Raw genomic sequence first — 27,760 nt, 5'->3', positions numbered from 1 at the left:
GAATAATGGTTTCCAGATTCATCTGTAGGACACAAACTTATCATTTTTATGGCCACATACTATTCCAGGGTGTATATGTGCCACATTTTCCTTGTCCAGTCTATCATCAATGAGCATTTGGGTTGGTTGCAGGTCTTTGCTATTGTAAACAGTGCTGCTGTGAACATACGTATGCTTGTGTCTTTTTAACAGAATGATTTATAATCCTTTGGGTATATACCCAGTAATGGGATCGCTGGGTCAAATGGAGTTTCTATTTCTAGGTCCTTGAGGGAGCGTCACACTGTCTTCCACAATGGTTGAACTAGTTTACACTCCCACCAACAGTGTAAAAGTGTTCCTATTTCTCCACATCCACTTCAGCATCTGTTGTCTCCTGATTTTTTAATGCTCGCCATTCTAACTGGTGTGAGGTGGTATCTCAGTGTGGTTTTGATTTGCACTTCTCTAATAATCAGTGATGATGAGCATTTTTTCATATGCTTGGTGGCCTCATATATGTCTTATTTTGAAAAGTGTCTGTTCATATCCTTTTCCCACTTTTGGATGGGTTTGTTTTTTTCTTGTAAATCTGTTTTAGCTCTTCATAGATTCTGGATATTAGCCCTTTGCCAGATGGGTAGATTGCAAAAATTTTTTCCCATTCTGTTAGTTGCCAGTTCAGTCTGACGATTCTTTCTTTTGCTGTACAGAAGATCTGGAGTTTAATCAGGTCCCATTTGTCTATTTTGGCTTTTGTTGCCAGTGATTTTGGTGTTTTAGTCATGAAGTCCTTGCTTATGCCTATGCCCTGAATGGTTTTGCATAGGTTTTCTTCTAAGGTTTTTATGGTGTTAGGTCTTATGTTTAAGTCTTTAATCCATCTGGAGTTAATTTTAGTGTTAAAAGTGTCAGGAAGGGGTCCAATTTCTGCTTTCTGCACACTGCTAGCCAGTTTTCCCAGCACCATTAATTGAACAGGAAATCCTTTCCCCATTGCTTGTTTTTGTCCAGTTTGTCAAAGATCAGATGATTATAGATGTGTAATGTTGCCTCTGAGGCCTCTGTTCTGTTCCATTGGTCTATAGCTCTATTTTGGTAACCAGTACAATGCTGTTTTGATTACTATAGCCTTGTAGTATAGTTTGAAGTCAGGTAGCATGATGCCTCCAGCTTTGTTCTTTTTGCTTAGGATTGTTTTGGTTATGCAGGCTCTATTTGGTTCCATATGAAGTTTAAGGTGTTTTTTTTCCAGCTCTGTGAAGAAGGTCATGGGCAGCTTGATGGGGATAGTGTTGAATTTATAAATTACTTTGAGCAGTGTAGCCATTTTCACGATATTGATTCTTCCTAACTATGAGCATGGAATGTTTCTCCATCTGTTTGTGTCCTCTATTTCCTTGAGCAGTGGTTTGTAGTTCTCCTTGAAGAGGTCCTTTACATCCTTTGTTAGTTGTATTCCTAGGTATTTTATTCTTTTTGTAGCAATTGTGAATGGGAGGTTGCTCATGATTTGGCTGTTAGTCTGTTATTGGTGTATAGAAATGCTTGTGATTTCTGCAGTGATTTTGTGTCCTGAGACTTTGCTGAAGTTGCTTATCAGTTTAAGGAGATTTTGGGCTGAGATGATAGGGTCTTCTAAATATACAGTCATGACATCTGCAAATAGAGACAATTTGTCTTCCTCTTCTAAATTGAATTCCCTTTATTTTTTTTTTTTTTCTTGCCCAATTGCTCTGGCTGGAACTTCCAATACTATATTGAATAGGAGTGGTGAGAGAGGACATCCTTGTCTAGTGCCAGATTTCAAAGGGAATGCTTCCAATTTTTGCTCATTCAGTATGATATTGGCTGTAGGTTTGTCGTAAATAGCTTTTATTGTTTTGAGATATGTTCCTTTGATACCTAGTTTATTGAGAGTTTTTAGCATAAAGGGCTGTTGAATTTTGTTGAAGGTCTTCTCTGCATTTATTAAGATAATCATGTGGTTTTGGTCTTTGGTTCTGTTTATGTGGTGGATTACCTTTATAGACTTGCGTATGTTGAACCAGCCCTGCATCCTGGAATGAAGCCTACTTGATCGTGATGGATAAGCTTTTTGATGTGCTGTTGCAGTTGGTTTGCCAGTATTTTATTGAAGATTTTTGCATCTGTGTTCATCATGGATGTTGGCCTGAAGTTTTCTTTTTTTGTTGAGTCTCTGCCAAATTTTGGTGTCAGGATGATGTTGGTCTCATAAAGTGATTTAGGAAGGATTCCCTCTTTTTGTATTGTTTGGAATAGTTTCAGAAGGAATGGTACCAGCTCCTCTTTGTATGTCTGGTAGAATTTGGCTGTGAACCCGTCTGGACCTGGGCTTTTTTTGGGTGGTAAGCTCTTAATTGCTGCCTCAACTTCAGACCTTTTTATTGGTCTATTCAAGGTTTCAGCTTCTTCCTGGTTTAGGCTTGGGAGGGTGCAAATGTCCAGGAATTTATCCATTTCTTTCAGGTTTACTGGTTTATTTGCATAGAGTTGTTTGTAGTAATCTCCGACTGTAGTGCGTATTTCTGTGGAATCAGTGGTGATATCCCCTTTATCATTTTTTATTGCATCTATTTGATTCTTCCCTCTTTTCTTTTTTATTAATCTTGCTAGCGGTCTATTTTGTTGATCCTTTCAAAAAACCAGCTCCTGGATTTATTGATTTTTTGAAGGGTTTTTTGTGTCTCTGTCTGCTTCATTTCTGTTCTGATCTTTGTTATTTCTTGTTTTCTGCTAGCTTTTGAGGTTTTTTTTTTATCTTGCTCCTCTCGCTTTTTCAATTTTGATAATTGTCGATTTTAGATCTTTGATCGCCTCTCATGTGGGCATTTATTGCTATAAATTTCCCTCTAGGCACTGCTTTAAATGTGTCCCAGAGATTCTGGTACATTGTATCTTCATTCTTGTTGGTTTCAAAGAACATCTTTATTTCTGCCTTCATTTCATTGTTTATCCAGTCAACATTGAGGAGCCAGTTGTTCAGTTTCCATGAAGCTGTGTGGTACTGAGTTAGTTTCTTAATTCTGAGTTCTAATTTGATTGCACTGTGGTCTGAGTGACTTATGATTTCCGTTCTTTTGCATTTGCTGAGGAGTGATTTACTTCCAATTATGTGGTCAGTTTTAGAGTAGGTGCCATGCGGTGCTGAGAAGAATGTATATTCTGTGGATTTGGGGTGGAGATTTCTGTAGTTGTCTATCAGGTCCAGTTGGTCCAGATCTGAGTTCACGTCCTGGATATCCTTGTTAATTTTTTGTCTCGTTGATCTAATATTGACAGTGGAGTGTTAAAGTCTCCCACTATTATTGTGTGGGAGTCTAAGTTTCTTTGCAGGTCATTAAGAACTTGCTTTATGTACCTGGGTGCTCCTGTATTGGGTGTGTATATATTTAGGATCATTAGTTCTTGATGCCTGGATCCTTTTACCATTATGTAATGCTCTGTCTTTTTGGATCTTCATTGTTATAAAGTCCATTTTATCAGAGACTAGGATTGCAACTCCTGCTTTTTTTGCTCTCCATTTGCTTGATAAGTCTTCCTCCATCCCTTTATTTTTAGCCTGTGTGTGTCTTTGCATGTGAGATTGGTTTCCTGAATGCAGCACACTGATGGGTTTTGACTTTTTATCCAATTTGTCAGTTTGTGTCTTTTGATTGGGGCATTTAGTCCATTTAGATTTAAAGTTGATATTGTTATGCGTCAATTTGATCCTGCTGTTTTGATGTTAGCTGGACATTTTGCCTGTTAGTTGACACATTTTTTTCACTATGTTGATGGTCTTTACCATTTCGTATGTTTTTGGAGTGGCTGGTACTGGTTGTTCCTTTCCTTGTTTAGTGCGTCTTTCAGCAGCTCTTGTAAGGCAGGCCTGGTGGTGATGAAATCTCTCAGCAATTGCTTGTCCCTAAAGGATTTTCTTTTTCCTTCACTTATGAAGCTTAGTTTGGCTGGATATGAAATTCTGTGTTGAAAGTTCTTTTCTTTAAGGATGTTGAATATTGGCCCCCACTCTCTTCTGGCTTGTAGGGTTTCTGCAGAGAGATCTGCTGCGAGTCTGATGGGCTTCCCTTTGTGGGTAACCTGACCTTTCTTTCTGGCTGCCCTTAGCATTTTTTCCTTCGTTTCAACCCTGGTGAATCTGATGATTATGTGCCTTGGAGTTGCTCTTCTTGAGGAATATCTTTGTGGTGTTCTCTGTATTTCCTGGACTTGAATGTTGGCCTGGCTTGCTAGGTTGGGGAAGTTCTCCTGGATAATATCCTGAAGAGTGTTTTCCAGCTTGGATTCATTCTCTCTGTCACATTCAGGAACACCTATCAAATGTAGATTAGGTCTTTTCACATAATCCCATATTTCTTGGAGGCTTTGTTCATTTCTTTTCACTCTTTTTTCTCTATTCTTGCCTTCTCGTTTTATTTCATTGAGTTGATCTTCAATCTCTGATATCCTTTCTTCTGCTTGGTCAATTTGGCTGTTGAAATTTGTGCATGCTTCGTGAAGTTCTCATGCTGTGTTTTTCAGCTCCATCAAGTTGTTTATATTCTTCTCTAAGCTGTTTATTCTAGTTAGCATCTCTTCTAACCTTTTTTCTAGGTTCTTAGTTTCTTTGCATTGGGTTAGTATATGTTCTTTTAGCTCTGAGAAGTTTGTTATTACCTTCTGAAGCCTGTTTCTCTCAGTTCATCAGATTCATTCTCTATCCATCTTTGATTCCTAGCTGGTGAGGAGTTGTGATCCCTTAGAGGAGGAGATGCATTCTGTTTTGTGTTTTCATCCTTTTTGCACTGGTTTCTTCCCATCTTAGTGGCTTTATCTACCTGTGGTCTTTGTAGTTGGTGACTTTCGGATGGGGTCTCTGAGTGGCCATCCTTTTTGTTGATGTTGAAGCTATTTCTGCTTCTTAGTTTTCCTTCTAACAAACAGTCAGGCCCCTCTGCTGCCGGACTGCTGGAGGCTCACTCCAGACCCTGCTTGCCTGGGGATCACCCGTGGGAGCTGCAGAACAGCAAGGGTTGCTGCAGGTTTCTTCCTCTGCTATCCTCATCCCCGAAGGGTACCGGCCAGATGTTGGCCTAAGCTCTCCTTAATGAGGTGTCTCTTTGCGTATATGGGGGTTGAGGAGTTGCTTGAGGAGACAGTCTGTCCCTTAAAAGGAGCTCAAGTGCTGTGCTGGGAGCTCTGTTGTTCCGTGCAGAGCTGCTGGGTAGGTAGGTACCTTTAAGTCTGCTGCAGCTGAACTCAAAACCTCCTTTTTTCTCAGGCGCTCTGTCCTAGGAAGGTTGGTTTTATTTATAAGTTCCTGTCATGGTGCTGCCTGTTTTCATAGATGCCCTGCCCGCCACGGAGTAGTCTAGTCACAGTCTGCCAGCAGAGGCGTTGCTGAGCTGCCACAGCCTCTGCACAGCTGCTCTGTGAATTGCATCAGTAGTGGCAGACTGCCTTGGTAGTGGTGGTCGCATTTCCCCCCACTGAGCTGGACTGTCCTGGGTCCAGCTGCGCTTGCTGCGAAACTCTCAGTCTAGAGCTTTTCAAATTGTTTTGTGGGGGTGGTATCCTCCAAGCCAGATCACCTGGCTCGCTGTCTCTGCCCCCTCCCTTTCAGTTGAATGGGCGGCTCTGTCTCCCAGGCATTCCAGGCACCAGTCAAAACAGCCGCCCAGACTTGTGTGTTTCTGTGTGTCGACCTGGCACCAGCCGAAACCGCCACGCTGAGAACTTGTGGCGTTTTTCGGCCTGGGAATCTCCTAGTCTGTGGGCAGTGAAAACTTGTTTGGAAATGCAGTGAGCACTCACCCTCTGTGCTGTTCTTGCTGGGAACTGCACTCCGGAGCTGTTCCTATTCGGCCATCTCCATACACTTTTTTCAAAAGTGGTATTCTAAAACAATATTGGATTTCATTAAAACAATTTTTTAGATTTATTGATATAATAATACATTTGATCAGCCTCACGATAAAAGCATATTTCGATTATTTCCAAACACAAAACAAAAGATTAACAATTCTTTGAACAGATTAAACATTGGTATTTCACATATACACATGTATACTGACATATTTTTAAAAACATTTATGTTCTAAAAGTCATCTTTACAGAACATTATCTTTCTGCATTATCCAGAAAGTATTGTGTATTTTGGCACCTCTCAATTTTAACTTTGTTTCTTGTTTTGCTTCCTTTTATAAAGGACTCTGCATCAACTGATGATATGTGGTAAAACTGCTCATCTAGCCATGGAGTTTACCTTCACCTCCAAAGGAGAGTACAGCTCAACTTTGTTGAACCTTTTAACATCCATCCTCAACTTTAAGGAAGGGGATATGACATGGGTGAGAATGATTACATCAGAGAACTTCAGCAGTACAACAGCTAGCCCAGAACTGATTTTTTTTTTTTTTTTGTAAATTTGAGACTTATGTAAACGTGATTTCAAACCATAATTCATGTTGTAAATCAGACTCCAGCAATTTTTGTTGTATGATTTTGTTTTGTTTTGTAAAGTGTAATTGTCCTTGTACAAAATGCTCATATTTAATTATGAACTGCTTTAAATCACAGTTACAAGAAATGTTTGGCTTATTGTGTGATGCAACAGATATATAGCCCTTTTAAGTCATGTTGTGTTTGGACTTGGGGTTGGAACAGGGAGAGCAGCAGCCACATCAGCTAGACTCTCAAATGTGCACAATTATGGAAAATAATCTCAAAATCTTACAAAGCTGAACATCCAAGGAGTTACTGAAAACTATCTTAAATATTCTTGGTAGGGGAGTTGGCATTGTTGATAAAGCCAGTCCCTTCATTTAACTCTTTCAGGATGTTCCTTCCTTGTTTCCATGAGTATTGCAGGTAAATAATACAGTATATTCATACAAATCTCAATCTTGGGGCTAAAATGCCTTGTTTCTTTGCACCTCTTTTACAAGTCCTTACATTTAATTACTAATTGATAAGCAGCAGCTTCCTACATATAGTAGGAAACTGCCACATTTTTGCTATCATGATTGGCTGGGCCTGCTGCTGTTCCTAGTAAGATATTCTGAATTCCATTTTATCAATAAAGCTTGATTTAACAAACAAGAATTTTAATTATGTATGTGTAATTCCTCTTTTACCCCGGCCTTCTAAAACACTGTGCTATTTTAATGAGGTGTTTCTCATAGGGAAAGATGTTAGTCTCTTTTAATTGGACAACACTGTTACACAAGGCATAGATGAAACTGTTTCCTTCTATTAGAAAAACTAAAAAGTTAAGTCTCGGTTGTTTCTTGATCTGTTTTTTAAATTGGTTTCTTTCGGGCTGCTTATTTTTCATTAAGATGTGTATCAGCTTGGATTTACCTACTGTTTAATTAAAATAATAATTGTCAAAGTTTGACAATCTTAACACTCTATGGTAGGTGTGTGTGTGTGTTTGTGAGTGTGTGTTTGCCTGTGATTTTAAATTGGCCCATGTCTTTAGAATCCAAGTGGTTAAGATGTATTTGTGATTTGAAATATAGCATGTTGATAATATTTAGCCGTTGGCTTTACAAATAACTTTCAAAGCTTAAGGAATTGTAGATATAAAAATAACCTAATTTAATTTAGGCTTAAATTCCTCTGATTAAGCATGTGAAAGTAAGTTTTAAAATCTGTCACATTGAAAAGAGTACTGTTTGTGCCCTTCTGTATTTTGGAGTCCTTAGGTTGAATATTGTATTTATCACCATGTAATTTAATTATTCAGTAGGCAGATTCCCACTAGAAAACTATTAAAATGTAAGCCTAAAAATACAACATTGAATACAAAATCAAAACTTTGTGTATAAAAACTAGCATAGTCCATTTTGTTACATTTGTTTTTTCCCTAACTTGGAAATAAACATATTTGTATATATAGCCTTACAATTAATGTAAAGTTAGGGGAGTAGTGGGGAAAGTAATGTGAAATATCTCAGATTTAAGTAGTTATATACCAGCAAAATCTTTTCATTATCCCTCTTATTTTGTGAAGTGACTAAATGTAACTTAATTGTATTTAATTTATATCTTATTCCAGCATGAATGAGGAAAAACTGAAGTACTATTTATATTTAGACACTCATATCAGTTGAAATTAGAGAACCGATTCCATACTTACAATAAATACTTAATGTCAGTCTGTGGTAGAGTGCAAAGTATGATATTGTTCTAAGTTATGGCTTTGCAAGCATCTAAATGTGCACTTAATGAATACCCGTGCTTTTAGTATAGCCTGATTACCAGACATACTGGTACTGAAAAGCCAAATCCCTGTTGTAACAAGCCAGTTCCTTAATTTTTTAAGAAGACTGACAATTTTAGTTCCAGAAATTGCAAAACTTTGAACTGGACTGTGTAATCTTTTGAGATGCGAAACTTAAATCACAAGTAGAGTATGTGATGGAAAGCTATATTTCAAACCATAACAGCATATTTAGAGCCTTTTTTTTTTTAGTCTTTAAACAAAAAACAAAATTAAAATATTCCTCTCAAAATTATTATTGAAATTAGGCTTGGAAGTGAGAGAAAACTGTATTTGAGTGATCTAAGATGACTAAATCTTTTCCACATGAATCAGCACTGCCATACTAATAATCTGTTTACTATAAAAATGCAGGAAGGAAGTATACATTATAACAGCAGACTGTGTGTATTCTTGATTCCTGGAGGTAATGGTGGGGGAAACCAATCATACTTTTTAAAGGCACTTTTGCACCTCTGTTGTGCACTTCATTCTTGTACCACTTAAATTCTTCACCTTCATCCCCCTTTTTTTGTGCTAATTAGCATCTCAGGGCAATGCCTCAAAAATGTCTGATGTGTTCTGTTCTTTGGAGGGAAAAAGTTCTTGTGTAATGATAATGTAGTACTCAAAATATACTTCTATCATTTAAATGTTTTATTTGCTGCTATGAATAGGAAATAACATTTTGTATAGCAGGCTCTGTTTTATCCTAACATTAAAACATTTCACTGATCTTTCATTGTTTTAACAGGGTAGAATCTCCTAATTTCCACTTTCTTGGGAATATACTTTTATAGATAATAGAAGCAGTTCTCAATATTAGCATTTACTTTAAAAATTCAAAGTGATAATTCAGCTTTAGAAATATGTCAAACATATTTTTACTTTATAGTATATTAACTTGCTTCTAGAGTACTTATGCAGCTGCTCTAGCCACTTATTTTTTTATACTAATCTCAACATTAAGAAATTTGGATTAAGTAATAAATTAGTTATATAATTCAAGTAATCTGAATTACAGCAGTAGTTGTATTATCATCCATATGACCATAGATTAATTCAGCTAGTAACTCAGTTTTACAAAATGTTTCAAGTATTATCTGTAAAACACTGTTCTAGGCTAAGCACCTTGGGACTGTAAAGAAATGAGTAGATCCTTGGCTTCAAGTTTACATTTGGGCAGAATTTATAATCTAGTGTATGTTAGTAATTTAACCGGATCACTCATTAAAAAAAAAAAAAAAAAAAGCTATTGCCCACCTGTTATCTACCAGGTACTTAGCTGATCAAGGCAGGCTTCTCCCCTAAGGAGTTTGTTCATACTTCCTTTACTCACCTGAAAACTCATCTCCAGTTTATTTTCTTCTCTCCAAAATTAAAAATCATTGAGAAGAAAATTTTGCTTAGCATAAGGATAAAATGGGACTGAAGTGGCTTAAGCCCATTCAGTATGCTTGATTGCATTTATTGAACGGCCTTTATTCTTCCTGCTCATAGCAGTAACTCAGAGGAATAGGTAGATTTCTGAAAATTCTCCAGCCATGGAAATGCAGGTGGGGTTTGAGTTTAAGGCATTTAAAAATGTAAATATCTCTAGCTAAATTTATCTTAAGTAGAACTCTGTGTTTTTGTAACACACTGACATTGTTAATATCCAATTTTAGCCAAATGATTACTGTGTGTTTTAACATTTTAAAATAATTTCACTGCCCATCTTTATTGGACAAACTCATCTAGGAGTTCAACTTGTGATTTCTGAAAGAACTGATGAAATTGGGTACTGCTTTTTTTCTCCTTTTTTTTTAATTTTGAATTTCATGGTATATACTTTTATTTCAAACTTGGCTGTTTGTACAGTATTGTATTAGGATTTGTATTAGAAAAGATGTGTAAATATTTTAGTATATAACTGTTTTCTTATTTTAGGTTTTTTTTTTTTTTGCTAAGGGACCTTAAAGAGTTTTATATACTTTTGCTCACAGACATTGCTAGTGAGATTACCATTTTTTAATTGAATATCTAGTCTTCTAGTTTTTCTTTTAGGTATTAGGAAGCCTTCTTTAGAGTTCAAAATTTTAGAAGCCTAATTTGATCTTATTTCCTTCAATTATGTGCCATGTGTTTTGGTTTGTATATGTTTTAAATTGTATATTACCTTGGAATATGCTTGAAATATTTAAGAATACATTTTTAAAGTGTATAATACTGTATTGTTTTGTTGATCAAAATAATAAGTCTCAGTTAAATGTTATTACTGATAGTCAAAACACTCAATAGAAATGATGAGAGGCATTGGTTCCAACTCATTGTCAAATGAACATTTTCTAATTTTGTTGAAAGATCTTTCCCTTTCAATTGTTCTATATATTAAGATAGTGGCTTCTGCTGTCACTGCTTTCCTGTTTATATTACTAGCAGGTAAGAGTGCTAATTAGAAAAACTTAGATGGTATTGAAATTGCAGTTGACAACTTACATTTTTATGAGATGGAGAAAAAGGATGTTTAAGTTGATATAACAACAGAGTTGTCATTTTTTTCTTCCTTATTTTGCACAAAATGTTGTCCTCGTTTCCTCTGCTTTCCTCTTGGTGTTCTCTCTTTTTTCAAACAAACAGGCCAATTCCATTTTCTTGAGCAAGAAAGCTTAGTGCATTACTTCATCAAGGCCAGTTAATACTGTATTAAACTGGGCTGAAAATGAGAAAACTTGGGAGATGGAGGAATGGGGAAATGGCAGTGGGATAGATAGAGAAGAATTACTCTTATTTGTTTTAAAAGCGATAGGAGTCTTCCCTGTACATGGCTGTAAATTTTTAAGAACTATTGTGTCACATAAACTAGCAAGAAACAACCTTTGCTGCTTCCAATAATTTGATTTTTTTAGCAAGGAAAATAATAAAAGTTACTGATTCTTCAGCATAGAAACAGCTAAGAAGAATTAATGCAATGTTTCTTCCCTACAAAACCCAACCCTTCATTTCTTTTCATTGCTCCAAAACCCAATTTTCAATGAATGGTTTTCTCATTAAACTAAATGTTTAGAAAAATTGTTTAGAGTTTTCATTTTTTCTTTTACATAGTCCTTCTGATCCAGTATAAGACATTTAGTAACATTTGCATTTGTATAGTACTATCTAAAATAAGTTAAATTGATGTAAGAGATTGGGTAGCTGCGGAACAAAATTAATTATATCCTAATTAGGTACAGTGAATGGCACAAATTCATTTTAGCAATGTTTCTTAACCGTTTGGGGTCACAGGCCCTTTGAGTCTGATGAATCCTAGGGACTCCTTTACCCAGGAAAATACATATATAATATACATATCTCCCTAAAGTTTACAATACTGTAGTGATTCATGGGTCCCCAGTTAAGAGCCTGTTCTAAAGTACAATAAAGCATCATCCCTTTTCCTGTGAAGCCCATAAATATATTTCAAGGGCACGTAAATAACTTGAGTCCATTTTAAGAAATTGTTTCACTGTTGACAAGACAGATGAGGTAGATAGGGGTGAATCTGACATTAAAATACACTTAAAATATATATATATATATATATATTTGGAGGGGAAAAGTGATTAAAAGGTGAAAAAAACATAGTATTCAGAGGTTTTGGAGATTAATGTCTTTCTCTAAGATTTGCCACTTTGGAAATTCAACAGAAAAGCAGTAAAACAGAAACAATGTATCTGGAACATTTTTGGCCTCCATAGTGCAGATATACTATGTTAACAAGTCACACATTTACCTCTCAGATCTCACTCCACGTTTTAAGATTTTGAGCTTTCTAGTATTTTAGAATTCATTAAATGTTTAATTCATTTCATATTCTAAGGAATTAGGTATTTACTTACTAATTCAGGATGTCAAAATAGCCTCCAACATGGACAGCCACCACCAATGCACAGGGTAAATGAGATTTCTAAAATACAGTAAGTACAATGAAACAAACTTAGAGTTTTGCATTTGTTGCCAAAATTAGATGTTTAATTACAGCTTATTTAATTCCCATTTGTGGGACTTCTGAAACATAGAAACCATTGTCTTACCTGGTTATCCCTTACCAACTTAATTGCATATCTGCAGGAAAATATCTTGTTTATAGTGACATGCCCCAATACTGATTGATTTCACTCTTGAAATGAGTTATATCACTTAATTTGTATAAATGTTATGAGTGGAGAGACGTGTACATGTTTAAAGCATGTTGCATTATATAGAGATTCATTTTTTAAACTCTATAAATGTTAAGACTAATATAATTGCAGAAATATTTTTCTTAAACACAATGTGTAACAAAATTCTCCAGGGTAACTCACTCACTTTGCAGTTTATGTGATCCACAGTTTTAAAGAAATTCCATAAATGTATATTTTGTATTATGTATTATTTCCTGGTCCAAAGAAAATATGTGAATTCAGTTCTAACTTTGAGAATGTACTGTTTGTTTTCAAGTTCATTGAAAAATTGCATTCAGCCTGTGAATGGTTGCAGATTGTATGTTAGATGAAAGTAGAAATAATTTCTAGTTTGCAAAACTGGTGCCACTAAATAAACAGGCAATTGCATAATGTGTGTGTATTTATGATTGTTTAATACTGAAAGCAACATTTTTATTCTAAGAAACCTGGAAAATTTGAATTTAGCTATTGGAAGACCTTAAAAGAATTGTTTTTTTCAACTGAGAGATAAATCTGATCGAATTTGAACTAGATTTGTCCCTTCCTAATTTTAGGAAGTTTACTGAAAGCCAGAAAGTTTGAGTTGATGGTTTTTGTCATGAAACATTCCAGAAATAAGCCAGAGTAGTTTCTCTTTGGTAAAAAACATTCCCATTTGTCTGTCTTCCAATAGATGATTACCCCTTTGAAGAGTTGAAATTGGGAATTGGGAGTGGTCTGGGAAAGGACTTCCTCACCTAGTATCTGTGGTATAGTGCCTGCTTCAAAATGGCACGTGTGTTTTTAGGATGCAGAAAGGTGTTTATTTCCTCTGCCAATTCTGATCATTGGCTATATTATATCCTGTGTTCATGTCTGAAAGTGACTTACAGGTTTAAGTGATTCTAGTCATGGCTTCCATAATTAGAGGAATTTTAGAGTTGAACTGTTAATAAAAGTGAAATTCTAGAGCTCATTTTATTGTAAAATGTGTAATAGAACAGTAATGAAGCTTCATGACCAAAGGTAAAATGTCTTAGAACTAAGTAAAGTAAGGCACATAAAGTTTTATTTGATTTTTATGTAAGTGGAAGCTCATCACTTGTCAAATTGGATCATGCAGTTTTGTTCATGGGCTTTTTGGGTTTGGGTTCCCCCCCCCCCCGCCCCTTTGGAGCTTTTCTTTTGAATGTGGAAGCAAGTTTAAGTTGTTTTATTTCTTTTTTTCTTAATTTTTTACTGAGAAACTAATATTGGAGTGCCCTTCTCTTTTTCCTTTTTATCAATAGTTCAAATTAAATTTCCCATCACTTAATAGATTAAACTTCACATCAAGTCAAATTTTATTGTAGTTGAAAAGTACAGTATTTTTTTTGATGAATTACTCTGGGAAATTGGTTTGCATGCCCTCTAGAACTTTGCTTGTTTGCCACAAAACCAACAACTTACCAGGTGTTGGTAAAAGATTTGGCTCTGCTGGCTGCCTGTTGTTTACATGACAGTTATATGTATTTCCTCTGATATCCTATCTAAGGTGATTCAGAGTGCCTAAATAGTGAATTAGCTTAACATTCAACATGTTTCTGTGTTAGTTTAGATAAAGGCTTCTGTCTTCCAGACCAAAGCACTTCCTCTACGGCTTTCTCTGTAGCTACACAAAAGTTTTTCCAGAAATCAATCTGAACTAGCAAAATTTTATAATATTTTGATTTTTGATCTACAAAAATGGCTGTTTTATCTAGTTTAATTTGTTTCTGAAATTAGTTGTTATTCTTGAACGATCATTGCAAGTCAGTATTTGGTATTCCTCTCTATAAGTCTTTTTAGAACTGGATAAAAGGTTTAAAGAAAAACTATATTATATTTGGACAAATTTCCAAATGTCAGGCTTGATAACATACAAATCAAAATTATACAGGTGCTCAAGCAATAGGTCAACAGCAGTATGAGAAATGTTATTCCAGCAGTGACTTGGAAAGGAAAGGATGCTAAATTTAAGTGTTCAGGCAGGAATATAATAAAAACTAAAGATAAGTTGGGAGAAATGATTTTAAGGATTTATTTTGAATTACATAATTGAGTACAGAGTTCCTTTCTAATATTTTATTAGGATGTTGACATGTGGATCCAATTTAGTCTGTGACTTAGAGACATCACTGAGTAATTCTCTGAGCATAAATGTTCTTTATAGTGCAGTCTTTCTTACAGGTAACTGAGGGCTCTAACTTTTTTCTAAGTGTTAAATTGTCTTAGGCTGTGGTCATGCTGCACCTTTTCTAAGATTTTTTTTTTTTTTTTTTTTGTATTTTACTATTTATGTTTGTCTTGGTAACAGCAAAATTATCTAGTATTTTAAAATCAAAGCATTTGCTGGAAGAGTGTAACTGTTCTGGGTTAGAGGGATTAGATGTGTATCTTACATTAGCATACTGAAACCAGTATTCTAATCTTAGAATATGTGATTTTCTTCAACTTTAACTCAAAGTCATTTAATGAAGTTGGCATAATTGATTCTAATTCTCAGTGTGACAGTCTCGAATGTGTATTTGGTTCTATTAATATTTAATGAAGAAAATATTTTTGCGAAGATTCACTGTATAAGAGCAGAGCTAATCTCAATTATTTTAGCCACTGAACTTTTAACTGCTTACTAACAATGCTGAAAGGGTTTTTTAACTAAAAGTTTCCAGAACAGCTCTAACAAAATATTCTAGTGATTGGATAGAGTGGAGGCACATAAGTGACTTTTTAAACTTATTAGGCATAGCAAATAGGTTTTCATGTACCTGGTATAAATTTGACTTTTATCACTGTTCACCTTTCCTGATGCATTTTAACAGACAGATATCGTACTGCAATGATCCTTAATAAAATGAAAGTGGTCTTAGCATTATAAGACCAATAAAACTGCTTTGTGCCTAGATCACAGAAAAGAAACTCCCTTCTTGGAATTTACTTTTACATCTGAAATCAGGATGCTTGCTTTTTGTTGTTGCTTTCTTTGTTTTCGTTTTAAATATATAGGTCCCCAGATCACATTCTGTTTTAGGGCTTCTATAAATACTCTTGGGAAAGTAAGTCATGAAATTCTGCCTCCTCGAATTTTGTAAAGGATTTGTTTTCCATGTGCTGTCCTGATTTTTGCAACCTATCGAATGGGCCAGACTGTTGAATGGCAGTCTGGTTTAAAGTGTATTACATATGCATGTATAAATATCCTTGTTCAAAGTCAACTCTACAGTGACTGTCAGTAGTGTTCATTGGTTCAACTTGACTTCAGAGGTTTCCCTGCTTCAGGACCAGATGGATTTGGCATCTGACAGGACTGCAGTGTCAGTAAAAGCTTCATCCCAAGAGGAGCAGGGCTCCAAGGAGGAAACTTCCTGGAGGGCAAGTCTCCATAATTTGAGATCAGGAAGAATACAGTAGCAATTTTTGAAGATCATGTGGTTGGTTTTCTGCATCTCTTGGAACTATCTTTGATAGTTTCTTGGACTGATTGTCACTTTTGTTCAAAAATCCTTTGTTTGGGTATAAAAATTTGAATATGTGAAAATGATTGTACTTTTTAATCTTAGAATATGTGATTTTCTTTATCTCAAAAGTCATTTAATGAAGTTGATATTTTTCTATTTGGCAAGGGAGGAAAAGGGAAGGTGGAAGAGGGGGAGAAAAGGAGATCAATATTAAGAGCAAGAAAGGAGTGTTGTTTTAAAGTGTGAAAAGGTATGTTTTTTAAAAGGAAAATTATATTTTTATGAAATTCAAAATGAAATTAATTTAGGCACCTTATAAAGCATCCTTATGTTTTATAGCAGTCTCTAATGCATCACTGGTTAGAAAATTAGTCATGTCTCTTCCCCGACCCCCCATTATGTTTTTAACTTTCCCCTCCAGAGGGGCTGGGTTAGGGGGAGGAGGGAAATAATGCATCTTCGCTTGCCAGCTGTCACTTATAGGTTTGATTAGGAAAGCAATTAAAATGAGGTTTAAAATAAAGGATTGCAGATTTCCCCTTTGTTATTGGTTCCCTGCTTCTCTGAAGCAGTGGTTCTCAACCTGCCAGCAAGGTAGAGTGACCTGGGAAGCTTTAAAAATCCTTCAGCAGTGACGGTTAAGTTGGAAGGTTCAACTAAAAGTAACCGCTCCCCTCATCCTCAGTGAATACCTGCATCTTCTTTGTCCCTGCTCAGATCATGTCACTCCTTTGCTCAAATCCCTGCCACTCAGAAAGCCAACGTCCTTACAGTGGCCCGCAAAGCCCAGTATCTTATCTGGTCCCTGTGACCTCTTGAACTCACCTTCTTCACTGTGCTTTAGATGTGCTGGTCTTCTGGCTGACCTTAGAACGTGCCTGTCCCACTCAAGCCCTGAGGTCTTACAGGCACTTGCTCTGGCTGTTCTTCCTACCTGAATTGTTTCATTGGCCAAGGCAAGTCACACTGCCAGTTCAGGAGAACCTGAAAGAACAAACCAGAATATTTGTGAACAACCTACTCTCTGCTGTGATTTCCAATGTGTATTTGATGACTGAAGAAGATTGTGCATCTGTGTTATCTGTAGATGAGATTGGCATTCTGGTTTGCCAGGAGACATACATAGTCTTATTTCAACTGGGCTATTTGAGATGAATGTTGATAGCAGAGAGGCTGGCTCACACGAAATGGTCTCATATTCTAAGGGCTCATAATTAGGAGGCGGTCCATGTTCCTGTATCTGTGGGGGAGTGGGACCACCTATCTTTGAAGGTAAGGTTCAATTTCCATAAGCAGAGCTAAGTAGAGTTTTCCACCAGAGAAAACAGGTGTGCATCACATAGAGCAGGCAGCAGAGACCAAGTGATAGTGTTCTTGCGAGGAACTTTGCACTGAGATTCCCTAAGGGGTCAAGAGAGAGGTTTAGGCAAAGTGCATCCCTAAGAAAAAGCCTGCTTTTGATGTCCTTTGCTTTTTGAAAAGAGCTTTCACCATAGGCATCCCAATTATGAATAGATACTGCTTATCTCAAATCAGCTTTATTCTCCAGTGGCATTTTAATAATACATGGAGAAATTCTCTCACCTAGTGCGGTGATGCCCCAAACTCAGCAGCCTTTAAATGATTTTGGCTGATTGTCCAGTCAGGAAAATTCAACTGAGTGGAGTGTTCTGGAAGAGATATGGACTGTAAAGAGATTTGGCAGTGGTTCTGACAGACCTGGGAGTCCCCAGTAGGAAATGTTCTTCAGGACCACAGCTGAGTACCATGTAGCTGGCCTGGCTAGCATCTGCCAGCACGCACCTGAAGTGGTCTAATTTTAACTGCACTTTGCGAGCACATGTGGGACGGAGAGACTGGGGCCACATAAGGTGCTGTTTGAGGCTTCCTGTTTGCTCCTGCTTCAGTCCTGCTGCTGGACTCGACCACCATCCTCCAACCAAAGCAAAATGGCGTTAATGTTCAAAAGGTGGAATTAGAGCAAAAAGCATTCCGGAACTTGGTAGTTTGGCATATTCCACATTTTTCAAGCTTTTCACAGTGGACGAACATTTTCTAATTTTTAAAACATAAAGCAATGTCTCCAATTTATCAGTAATTTATTTCTAATAGAACTCTTGCTAGATGTCTATGTGCCTATTTTTGAGCCGCTTCTGCAGCTATTACACAAAGTCCATTCATTCAGAATGCGGTAATTTGGACAAAAACATTGCCAAACCCTTAGTTTTATCAGAAAGCTTCCCTCTACCCCGTGTGCTCTCCTTCCTTCCATTCTAAAACAGTAACCTCCACCAGCTGTGGCTAGGACATGAGGTAAGACAGTGATATCTTCGTGACTGTAAGTCTGGACTAGAAATTCTCTGAATATAAGCAGTAAGCACCAAAAACCAAACCCCTCCCAGTGGGCTCTGCTTCCTACTAGATGCTTCTCTTGCTGCTGCTCCAGCCCTGACCCAAATGTCCTGGGGAGAATTATTAAACCAATCTTAAATAAATTAGCCCCTGCTGTCACTTGCCCTGAAACATGCTACAGCGTAAGCTGCTCCTGTCAAGGCCTCACTGCCACCCACACCTGCAGTTTGGCGTTTCCGCCTTTAGACTTGGCAGGCAGTTCAACTGTGGGACTTGGTAGTATCTACTGCATTCCACTGTGCATCAGCCGAGGCACAAGCCTTGGGTTCATCTCAGATAATGACTCCTTATCTCTGAAGTGCTTCTGGTACTACCACAGTAGATTGTAGATTTATGTTTGCCACAGTATTTTGACTATCTTAAACCTCTAAATTTGGTGACAGTATTTCCAATCATTTTCTTGTGATGCATGGGAAAGAAAAAAAAATCAGTAAGTGGGCCAGGCGCAGTGGCTCACACCTCTAATCCCAGCACTTTGAGAGGCTGTGGCAGGCAGATGGCTTGTGCCCAGGCGTTTAAGACCAGCCTAGGAAACATGATGAAACCCTGTCTCTACAAAAAATACAAAAATAAGCCAGGCTGGTGGCACCTAACTGTAGTCCCAGCTACTTGGGAAGTTGAGGTGGGTAGATTGCTTGCACCTGGTATGTTGAGGCTGCAGTGAACCATGGTCACGCCACTGCACTCCAGGCTGGGTGATAAAGTGAGCCCCTGGCTCAAAAAAAATAACTGATAATGGATTATTGTATAAAATGAAGATTAATTTAAATTTACTACATTTGTCTCCCACCATAATTTAAAGTAACCTGTACAAAATGCATACTTATAAAAAAGCTGGGCGGTGGGGAGGACTTTTTTCCAAACATCCGTGATCAGCATTAGCCACCCAAATTAACTTCTCAAGGAAGATCTCACCGGCTTTATTTTCTACATATTGTTGTTTATTGTGGTAAAGAATACATAACAAAATTTAACATTTTAACCATGTTTACGTGTACAATTAAGTACATTTACAATGTTGTGTAACCATCACCACTATAAAGAGAGCTTTTTCATCCCAAACAGAAACTGTACCCATGAAGCAACTCCCATTCTTCCCTCCCCTCAGAACTTGGTAACCTCTATTCTACTTTCTGTCCTGAGGAATTTCCCTAGTCTAGATATCCCCTGCAACTGGAATAATACAAGTCCTCTAAACATCATCAATAGGTTCTTGGAAACTGTGACTTCAAGCAAAACATATAAAGAAACCAGTTTTACTGTAAGCTAATCGATACAAACAACAGTTAAGGTCCTATGGCATATTTCTGGTCACATCACCAAACTTGTAAATTAAAGGCCCAAACAGTAATACTATTAGAAATTGAAATAAATGTGAGCTACTGTAATTAGTCTATTCTTACACTGCTAATAAAAAATACCTGAGACTGGGTAATTTATAAAGGAAAGAGGTATAACTGACTCACAGTTCCACAGGGCTTGGGAAGCCTCAAAATCATGGCGGAAGGTGAATGAGTAGCAAAGTCATGTCCTCCATGGCGGCAGGCAAGAGAACATGTGCAGGAAACTCCCCTTTAAAAAACCATCAGATCTTGTGAGACTTATTCACTATCATGAGAACAGCATGGGAAAGACCTGTCCTGGTGATTCAAATACTTCCCACTCAGTCCCTCCCATAACACGTAGGAATTATGGAAGCTACCATTCAAGATGAGATTTGGGTGGGGACACAGCCAGACCATATCAGCTATACATAGATTTAAGGTTAATAAAAACAAGTATGGTAATGATGTGCTCAGTGACTCCAGTTTAGGGCTGCAGTGGCCACAGCCCCTACCAGCATGCTCAGGGCTCAGGGTGAGAACTGACCCTGGACAGGATGCCATCCCATCTCAGGGCATATACACACACCCAGACAGATCATGTAGACATGCCTATTCACCTAATGTGTGCATCTTTGAGAGGTAGGAGTAAACTGGAGCACCTGGAGAAAATCCATGCAGGCAGTGGTCCCAGCCAAGGAATTTATTTATTTTTTCTTACCAACGTTATAACAAAATGACGTTGAAAAAAACGTTATTCAAGGACCTGCTGTATCTATCTGGTCTTTTGTGTCTGGCTTATTTCACTTAGCATAATGTTTTCAAAGTTTAACCATGTTGTAGCATGTATAAGAATTTCATTACCTTTTATGGCAGAACGATATTCCATCCTATGTGTATCTGTTCCATCCTACGTACATCTGTTTATCCATTTGTACATTGATAAACTCTTGGGTTTCTGCTACCTTTGGATATTGTGATTAATGGTGCCTTGAATATTGCTGTTTAAGTCTGAGTATGTTTTCAATTTTTTGAGGTATCTAGGAATGGAATTGTTGAGTCATATGGTAATTCTATGTCCAACTTATTGAGAAACTGCCTAACTCTTTTCCACAGTGGCTGCACTGGTTTACATTTCCATCAGCACTACATGAGGATTCCAGTTTTTCCACATTCAACACTTACTTTTTATTTATTTAATAGCCATTCTAATGGGTTGGCAATGGTATTTCATTGTGGCTTTGATATGCATTTCCTGGATCACTAATGATATTGAACATCTTTTTATTATTGGCCATTTGTATATCTTCTTTGGGGAAATGTGTATTTAAGTTCTTTGCCCATTTTTGAATTGAATTGGGGTTTTATGTGTGTTATGAGTTCTTCATATATATTCTGAATATTAATTCCTTATCAGTTACATGATGTGCAAAGATTTTCTTTCATTATGCAGATTGTCTTTGTACTTTTTTTTTTTTTTCTTCAGACAAGTTCTTGCTCTGTTGTCCAGGCTGGAGTACACTCATATAATCATGGCTCATTGTAGTCTCGATTCAAGCCATCCACCTGCCTCAGCCTCCCAAGGAGCAGAGACTATAGCCACATGCTACCACGCCTGGCTAATTTTTATATTTTTTGTAGAGATGGGGTTTCACCATGTTGCCCAGGCTGGTTTCAAACTCCTGGGCTCAAGCAATCTGCCTGCCTCAGGCTTCCAAAGTGCTAGGATTACAGGCATGAACCACCAGGCCAGCCTCCTTTGTACTCTTCATGTTATCATTTTATGCACAAAGTTTGAAATTTTGGTAAAGTTTGGTTTATCTGTTTTTTATTGTCTATGCTTTTAGTGTCATAGTTAGGAAATCACTGCCTAATCCAAGGTCAAGAAGATTTTCACCTATACTTTATTCTAAGAGTGATACAATTTTAGGTCTTAAATTTAGGGCTTTGATCCATGTATTCTGATTCATTTTTTAGTTAATTTTTGTATGTGGTGAAAGGAAAGGTACCAACTTTACACTTTCACATGTGGATGCTCAGTTTTCCCAGCACCATTTGTTGCAAAGATCACCAGCTTTATTAACGGTGATGGAATGAGTTGTTGATTTTCCCTTCCTGCCTAACAAAACTGCGCAAAGGTTGGAGAGAGTTTGCAAACTGCTTCTTTCCCTCCCTGTTACCTGGCTGATGAGGATCAACCCTGATTCCTACAGTAATAATGGTTCTTGCAGTCCCCATTTAAAATAACTAGCCAAGACAAAGAAGTTCTATGATTCTTGTTTACCAGCAATTGGCCTTTTACATGCCTGCTTTCCCCATAAGGCTGGTAGATAGTGAGAAATGTCGAGACAAAGTATACAAGACACCTAGCACAGTGCCACAGTGGATGGATCAGTTAGGGCACTGTGTTTCCAGGCAATAGATACAGACTCTAACTTAAGCAAAAAGTGAAATTTATAGCAAGTCCAATATAAGCTCACAGATGTATAAGAAGGCTTGAAAACCAGGCTGAAAATGGGAAGGAGCCAAGGTAATTAGAGGAAGCAGCTATCCTCTTAGCTTCTGTGGTATGGCAGACACCAAAACTTAGTGAAGCACCAAACACCAAGACAATACTTAATGCTGTGTAAGAGACTTCCCAAAGAAAATAGAGTGCAATTAGGAAGAGGGGACGAATGCTAGGTAACAATTTGTGGCCATATGTCTGCTATAATTCAACTTGTTGGTTTCCCAATATCCTATCCACATCCCTTTCACTCATGTACTTTCCCAAATGCCCCTGCCTTATGTAATATAGTTTTTAAAAATGCATTAGCCCCTCCCCAGGGGGAGACAACACAAAATGTTGTTAGTTACTGTTCCCAGTCCAGTATATCTCTGTCATGTCTAATCTTTAGTACTGTCACAGTCCCATCTTGTCATTCAGCAACTTATATACTAAATGGTGAATTTAATCAATGATCTACTGTAGCTTGTGGGCAGTGGGGGTGGTGGAGGGAATAAGATAAATTATTTGAAAATTTAGATGTGTGCACAGCCCTATTTGTATCAGCAATATGGTTTCCCCTTAATAGTCTGGGTCAATCATCCTAGCTGTGGTATTAGATTTTGTTCAAAATACTCCTTGGCTGTCCCCAAAGGACATTTCTATGGGTTCCTTGGGAAGATTATACATCTCCATCCCACTGCTATCGGGCTGGCCATGTGGTTTGCTCTAGCCAGTTGAATGTGAACTTGAGTGACTTTCATGAGGAAGCTTTAATCATATGGTTCTGCCTTGAGCTTGGCACTACTTCATATAGGGACTATATTCCATTGTCCTTGGTCCCACAATGAAGAGTACATGAGCAGAGCTGTAACTATTGATTCACAATTGACATATAGTTTGAATGAAAAATAAATTTTTGTTAACCACTCTAAGTTGGGATGCACTTGTCAAAGCACAATTAAGTCTTTACTGACTAATACATCAGCCAATAATAACACATACCCCCACCCCAGCCTTTTATTTTGCACACTGGAAGAAGGTGCTCCAAATAAGTGGCAGTGTCACCTTCCAGCTTAGTGGGACTCTGATATATTTACCTTGATGTAAGCATTCCTCCTTTGATTACTAAAGCTTCTAAACCTGCAGTCATGAGAATGGAAAGCAAAATTTTTGCAAGTGATCTACCACTTTGATTTTAGACCAATATTGTCCAACAGAACTTTCTAAAATACTATCCAATATGGTAACCATTAGCCACATGTGACTGCTGAGCACTTAAAGTGTGGCTAATGGGAGGAGCTGAATTTTTAACTTTAGTTTTTAAATAGCTACATCTGGCTAGTGGCTACAGTTCTAGATCCTCATATCCTGCTTTGGAAAAAAGAGCACCATATTCAGTCACTGGTTCAGAATATAAATAGAAGCCTGCAAGACAGCATCCTATATTTTTAAGGTACTCCTGATTCAGGAGAGGTAAGCCCTAAAATTGGGGCTTCACCCAGGAAAGAATTTAATGGCAAGCTGGTGTTAGATAGCAATGCAGTATACAGCAGCAGCAGAGGCACTGCTTCTTATGGAGCAGGGCTACCCCATAGGCAGTGTGCCCAGAGTAGCAGTTCAAAGGCAGTTCTATTTATACCCACTTTTAATTATATGCAAATCAAAGGGCAGATTATGCAGAACTTTCTAGAAAAAGGATGGTAACTTCTGGGTCATCAGGTTGTTAACATGAAAAGGGGCAGTAATGTCTGGATGTTGCCATGGCAATGGTAACTGACATGACATGCTGGTGGGTGTGTCTTATGGAAAGCTGCTTTTGCCCTGTCCCTGTTTTAGTTAGTCCTCAATTTCTCCTGGTGTCCAAGTCCCACCTCCTGAGTCAATTACTACCTCCTACCTTGCTACCTCCCAGCTGGTCCTGGGACTGGTCTTCAATAAGCCAATCAACTTTTCAGTAAGGCTAGATGCTTCTGGGTGATGGATGTGTGATAAAGCCGGTGAATCCAAGAGAATTAGCTCATCTTTATGCTTTAACATGAGAACGGATGCTTGTCAAAGAGGGCTTAGTTTTGCTGCAAAACCCTGCAGATGTCAGACACTCCAAACCCATTAGTTCTACTGAGTTTTGAGACCAGCTGGCAAAGTTAGCTTTCTCTTTACCTAGGCCCCACTCAAAGCTAGATGTTTTGGGAGGGTTCTTGGTAAATGACTTAGATAAAAATATACAAGTCAGGTAGAGAAGGCTGTGTCCTGATCTTAATTCTTCAGCTCTACTGAATCTTGGGGCCCTATCAGGCCTTCTTGTGCTCTGCGGACATTCATTCACCTCTTCTTGCCTTTGTTTCTCTCTATAAAAGCATCGCTGACATAGCAGAACACACAAATTATTAACTCAATATAGTGCATGTAGTTTTCCTCAAGCAAGCTGAAAACAGCTTGATCAAGGGATAGGGCTCTGGAGATTCCTAAAGGGTACATGAGCTTTGGTGTTGCCAAAGCTAAACTCTTGACACTAAACTCTCTTCTATTTATAATTATATTGTGGCCAAAAAAAAAAAATTCAACTTTTATCTTGGGTAATGTTTTCTTATACTTCCTTTCAAAAAAGCTGAAAGAATAGTCAGTGAATTCCCAATACCATTTACCTAGATTTACCAATTGCTTATTTTGCCTCATTTTAAAAATTTTTCTCCCCTCCCCAAATACACATAAAATTTTCTGAACCATTTGAGAAGTTGGAAACATCACACTTCTTCATCCCTAAATACTTCATTTATATTTCCCAAGAACAAGGGTGTTTTCTTACATAAAAATCACAGTGTAATTATCATAATCAGTAAACATTACACTGATAAAATACTGTTACCATATCCGTAATCTCATTCAAATTTCAATCACCTCAAAATGTTTATTGTAGCTATTTTTTCCCCACTCCATGGTTCAACCTGGGATTATGCAAATGCATTCTGTTGTAATATCTCTATTGTTTTCTTACTCTGGAACAGTTCCTCAGCCTGCCTTTGTCTTTATTCAATTTGACACTTTTGAGGCATAGAAGCCAGTTAGTCTGAGCATATCCCTCGGTTGGGGGTTTGTCTAGTGCTTTCTCTGATTAGTTTCAGATTACGCAGTGTTGGCAGGAATCCAATAGAACTGACATCACATCCTTAATGCATCACTTCAGGAGGCACATCTTAGCTATTTGTCCCATTACTGGTGATGTTATCTTTGCTCCCTCAGTTAAAGTGATGCCTACCCTTTCTCTCCACTGCGAAGTCAATGTTTTTCTCTTTATTCTTAACATGGAATTAATGGGGAGATTATATGAGACTGTGTAAATTGCATTCTTCATTAAACTGTCACCCACCAGTTTTAGCATCAGTTTATTTTCTAACTCTATTCCTTCCATATTCTACTATAAAGAAAGGCTTTCTGTTTTCTTCCAAAGCTTAGCTTTTTGGGTTTTTGTTTTTGTTTTGTTTTGTTTTTGAGACAATCTCTTGCTGTGTCAACCAGGGTGGAATGCGGTGGCATGATCTCAGCTCACTGCAGCCTCGACCTCCTGGGCTCAAATGATCCTCCCACCTCAGCCTCCCAAGTAGCTGGCACTACAGGCATGTGCCACCACTGCTAGCTAATTTTTGTTATTTTTTGTAGAAATGGGGTCCCACTATGTTGCATAGGTTGATGTCGAACTCTTGAGCCCAAGTGATCCCGCTGCCTCAGCCTCAGCCTCCCAACGTGCTGGAATTACAGGTGTGAACCACCAACCAGCCCACTTTTAGCTTTTTGAAAATTAACAAATGTGCCTAACATATTTTCACCCATCCCGGACTTCCTTTATCCTAAGCCTCAACCTGATGTTGGTCCCCATTCTAGTCATGAGCCTTGTTTATCACTGCCTTCCCATTTTGACACCTACTCCATCTCTGAGCTTCACCCATCCCAAATTCCTGTCTCTGTCTACCCTGCTCTGTCTTTGGCTTTGAGCCTGGACAATGAGCCCTGGAGAATAGCATGGACATTGGTAACGTACTACTGAAAGCATTTTATCTCTGAGAGAACTTTACATCAATCTTCCTCTCTTGGTAAGTATTTTATCCTCTCTTTTACATCTTGTAGATTTTTACTCTTTTTCATCCATTCTGAAAGGTTTAGACAAATTTCCATCCCTAATCTTTATCTCATTTTCTTTTCCAAAAGTCAAAACTGGAATTTTTCTTCCTAAAACATGAGTCCTGATTTTACTGTTTGTTTACACCTTATTCTAAAGAGTAATTTTCAAATAAATACAATTGGTAATTTTGTTAAGAGAGAGGACTAGAATTAAGGGAAACAAGGAGAGCAAAAGTAAGATTAAGCCTGAAATAAGGCTGGTATAGAAAATGCATGTCACTGTTTTTCCGGCTAGAACCATGGAGGGTGCAGAAGAGAAGAAGAAGGTCCCTGCTGTGCCAGAAACCCTTAGGAAAAACTAAAGAAATTTCGGAAAGCTGAAAGGAGTTTGAGAAAGGAGTTTGCCCATAGGATGCTTCCAAAGGCAAGGAGGAAGCTTATCTATGAAAAAATGAAGCACATCACAAGGAATATAGGCAGATGTACAGAACTGAAATTAGAATGGCGAGGAGGGCAAGAAAAGCTGGCATTTTATATACCTGCAGAACCCAAATTAGTGTTTGTCATCAGGATCAGAGGTATCAATGGTGTGATCCCAAATGTCCGAAAGGTGTTGCAGCTTCTTTGCCTTCGACAAACCTTCCATGGAGCCTTTGTGAAGCTCAACAGGCTTCAATTAACATGCTGAGGACTGTAGAGCCATATATTGGTGTACCCAAATCTGAAGTCAGTAAACGAACTAATCTACAGCGTGGTTATGGCAAAATCAATAAGAAGGGAATCACTTTGATAGATAACGCTTTGATTTCTCAGTCTCTTGGTAAATACGGCATCATCTGCATGGAGGATCTGATTCATGAGATCTATACTGTTGGAAAACACTTCAAAGAAGCAAATAATTTCTCGTGGTCCTTCAAATTATCTTCTCCATAAGGCAGAATGAAGAAAAAGACCACCCATTTTGTAAAAGGTGGAGATGCTGCCAACAGGGAGGGCCAGATCAACAGGCTTATTAGAAGAATGAACTAAGGTGTCTACCATGATTATTTTTCTAAGCTGGCTGGTTAATAAACAGTACCTGTTCTGAAAGAAAGACAGAGAGAGAGAAGGAAAAGGAAAGAAAGAAGGAAGGAAAGAAGGAAAGAAAGAAGGGAAAAAGAAAGAAAAGAAAAAGACCACCTGTTTTGTAAAAGGTGGAGATGCTGCCAACAGGGAGGACCAGATCAACAGGCTTATTAGAAGAATGAACTAAGGTGTCTACCATAATTATTTTTCTAAGCTGGCTAGTTAATAAACAGTATCTGTTCTCAAATGAAAGAAAGAAAAGAAAGAAAACAAATAAATAAATGCATGTCATGTGAGCTTCATTTGGCTTCGGTCTTTCTAGCAGCCAGTGCAAAAGAGGGTTTTATCATCAACTGGTCTTCTTTATTCATCAAATAGAGAGTGATACGTTTTAAATTCCCCAGTTAAACTGAAGTCACTTAAAGTTTGCACTTGCAGCATGTTTACATCATTACCAGGTTTTGGGTGGT

The 27,760-nt window shown here is 37.6% G+C and overlaps 1 protein-coding gene and 1 pseudogene across 3 annotated transcripts in view; both read left to right on the top strand.

Annotated features, from left to right (window-relative positions):
• The window catches only part of PPM1A (protein phosphatase, Mg2+/Mn2+ dependent 1A), a 47,839-nt gene extending 35,017 nt beyond the window's left edge, over positions 1-12,822 (top strand). For all 3 annotated transcript variants that reach the window (XM_032245941.1, XM_032245943.1, XM_032245942.1), the window contains exon 6: positions 6,191-12,822. In XM_032245941.1, coding sequence (XP_032101832.1) covers positions 6,191-6,220 — 30 coding nt within the window. In that variant the 3' untranslated portion in view covers positions 6,221-12,822. The remainder of the gene's footprint in view (positions 1-6,190) is intronic.
• Positions 6,237-27,313, top strand: LOC116528657 (annotated as a pseudogene).
• The last annotated feature ends 447 nt before the right edge of the window (positions 27,314-27,760 follow it).

Source organism: Sapajus apella, unplaced genomic scaffold (genome assembly GCF_009761245.1).
Source record: "Sapajus apella isolate SASKATOON/1434 unplaced genomic scaffold, GSC_monkey_1.0 scaffold59, whole genome shotgun sequence".
NCBI classification, from domain to species: Eukaryota; Metazoa; Chordata; class Mammalia; order Primates; family Cebidae; genus Sapajus; species Sapajus apella.
The sequence above is the reverse complement of the archived record's forward strand: the minus strand, read 5'-3'. Positions and strand labels throughout refer to the sequence as shown.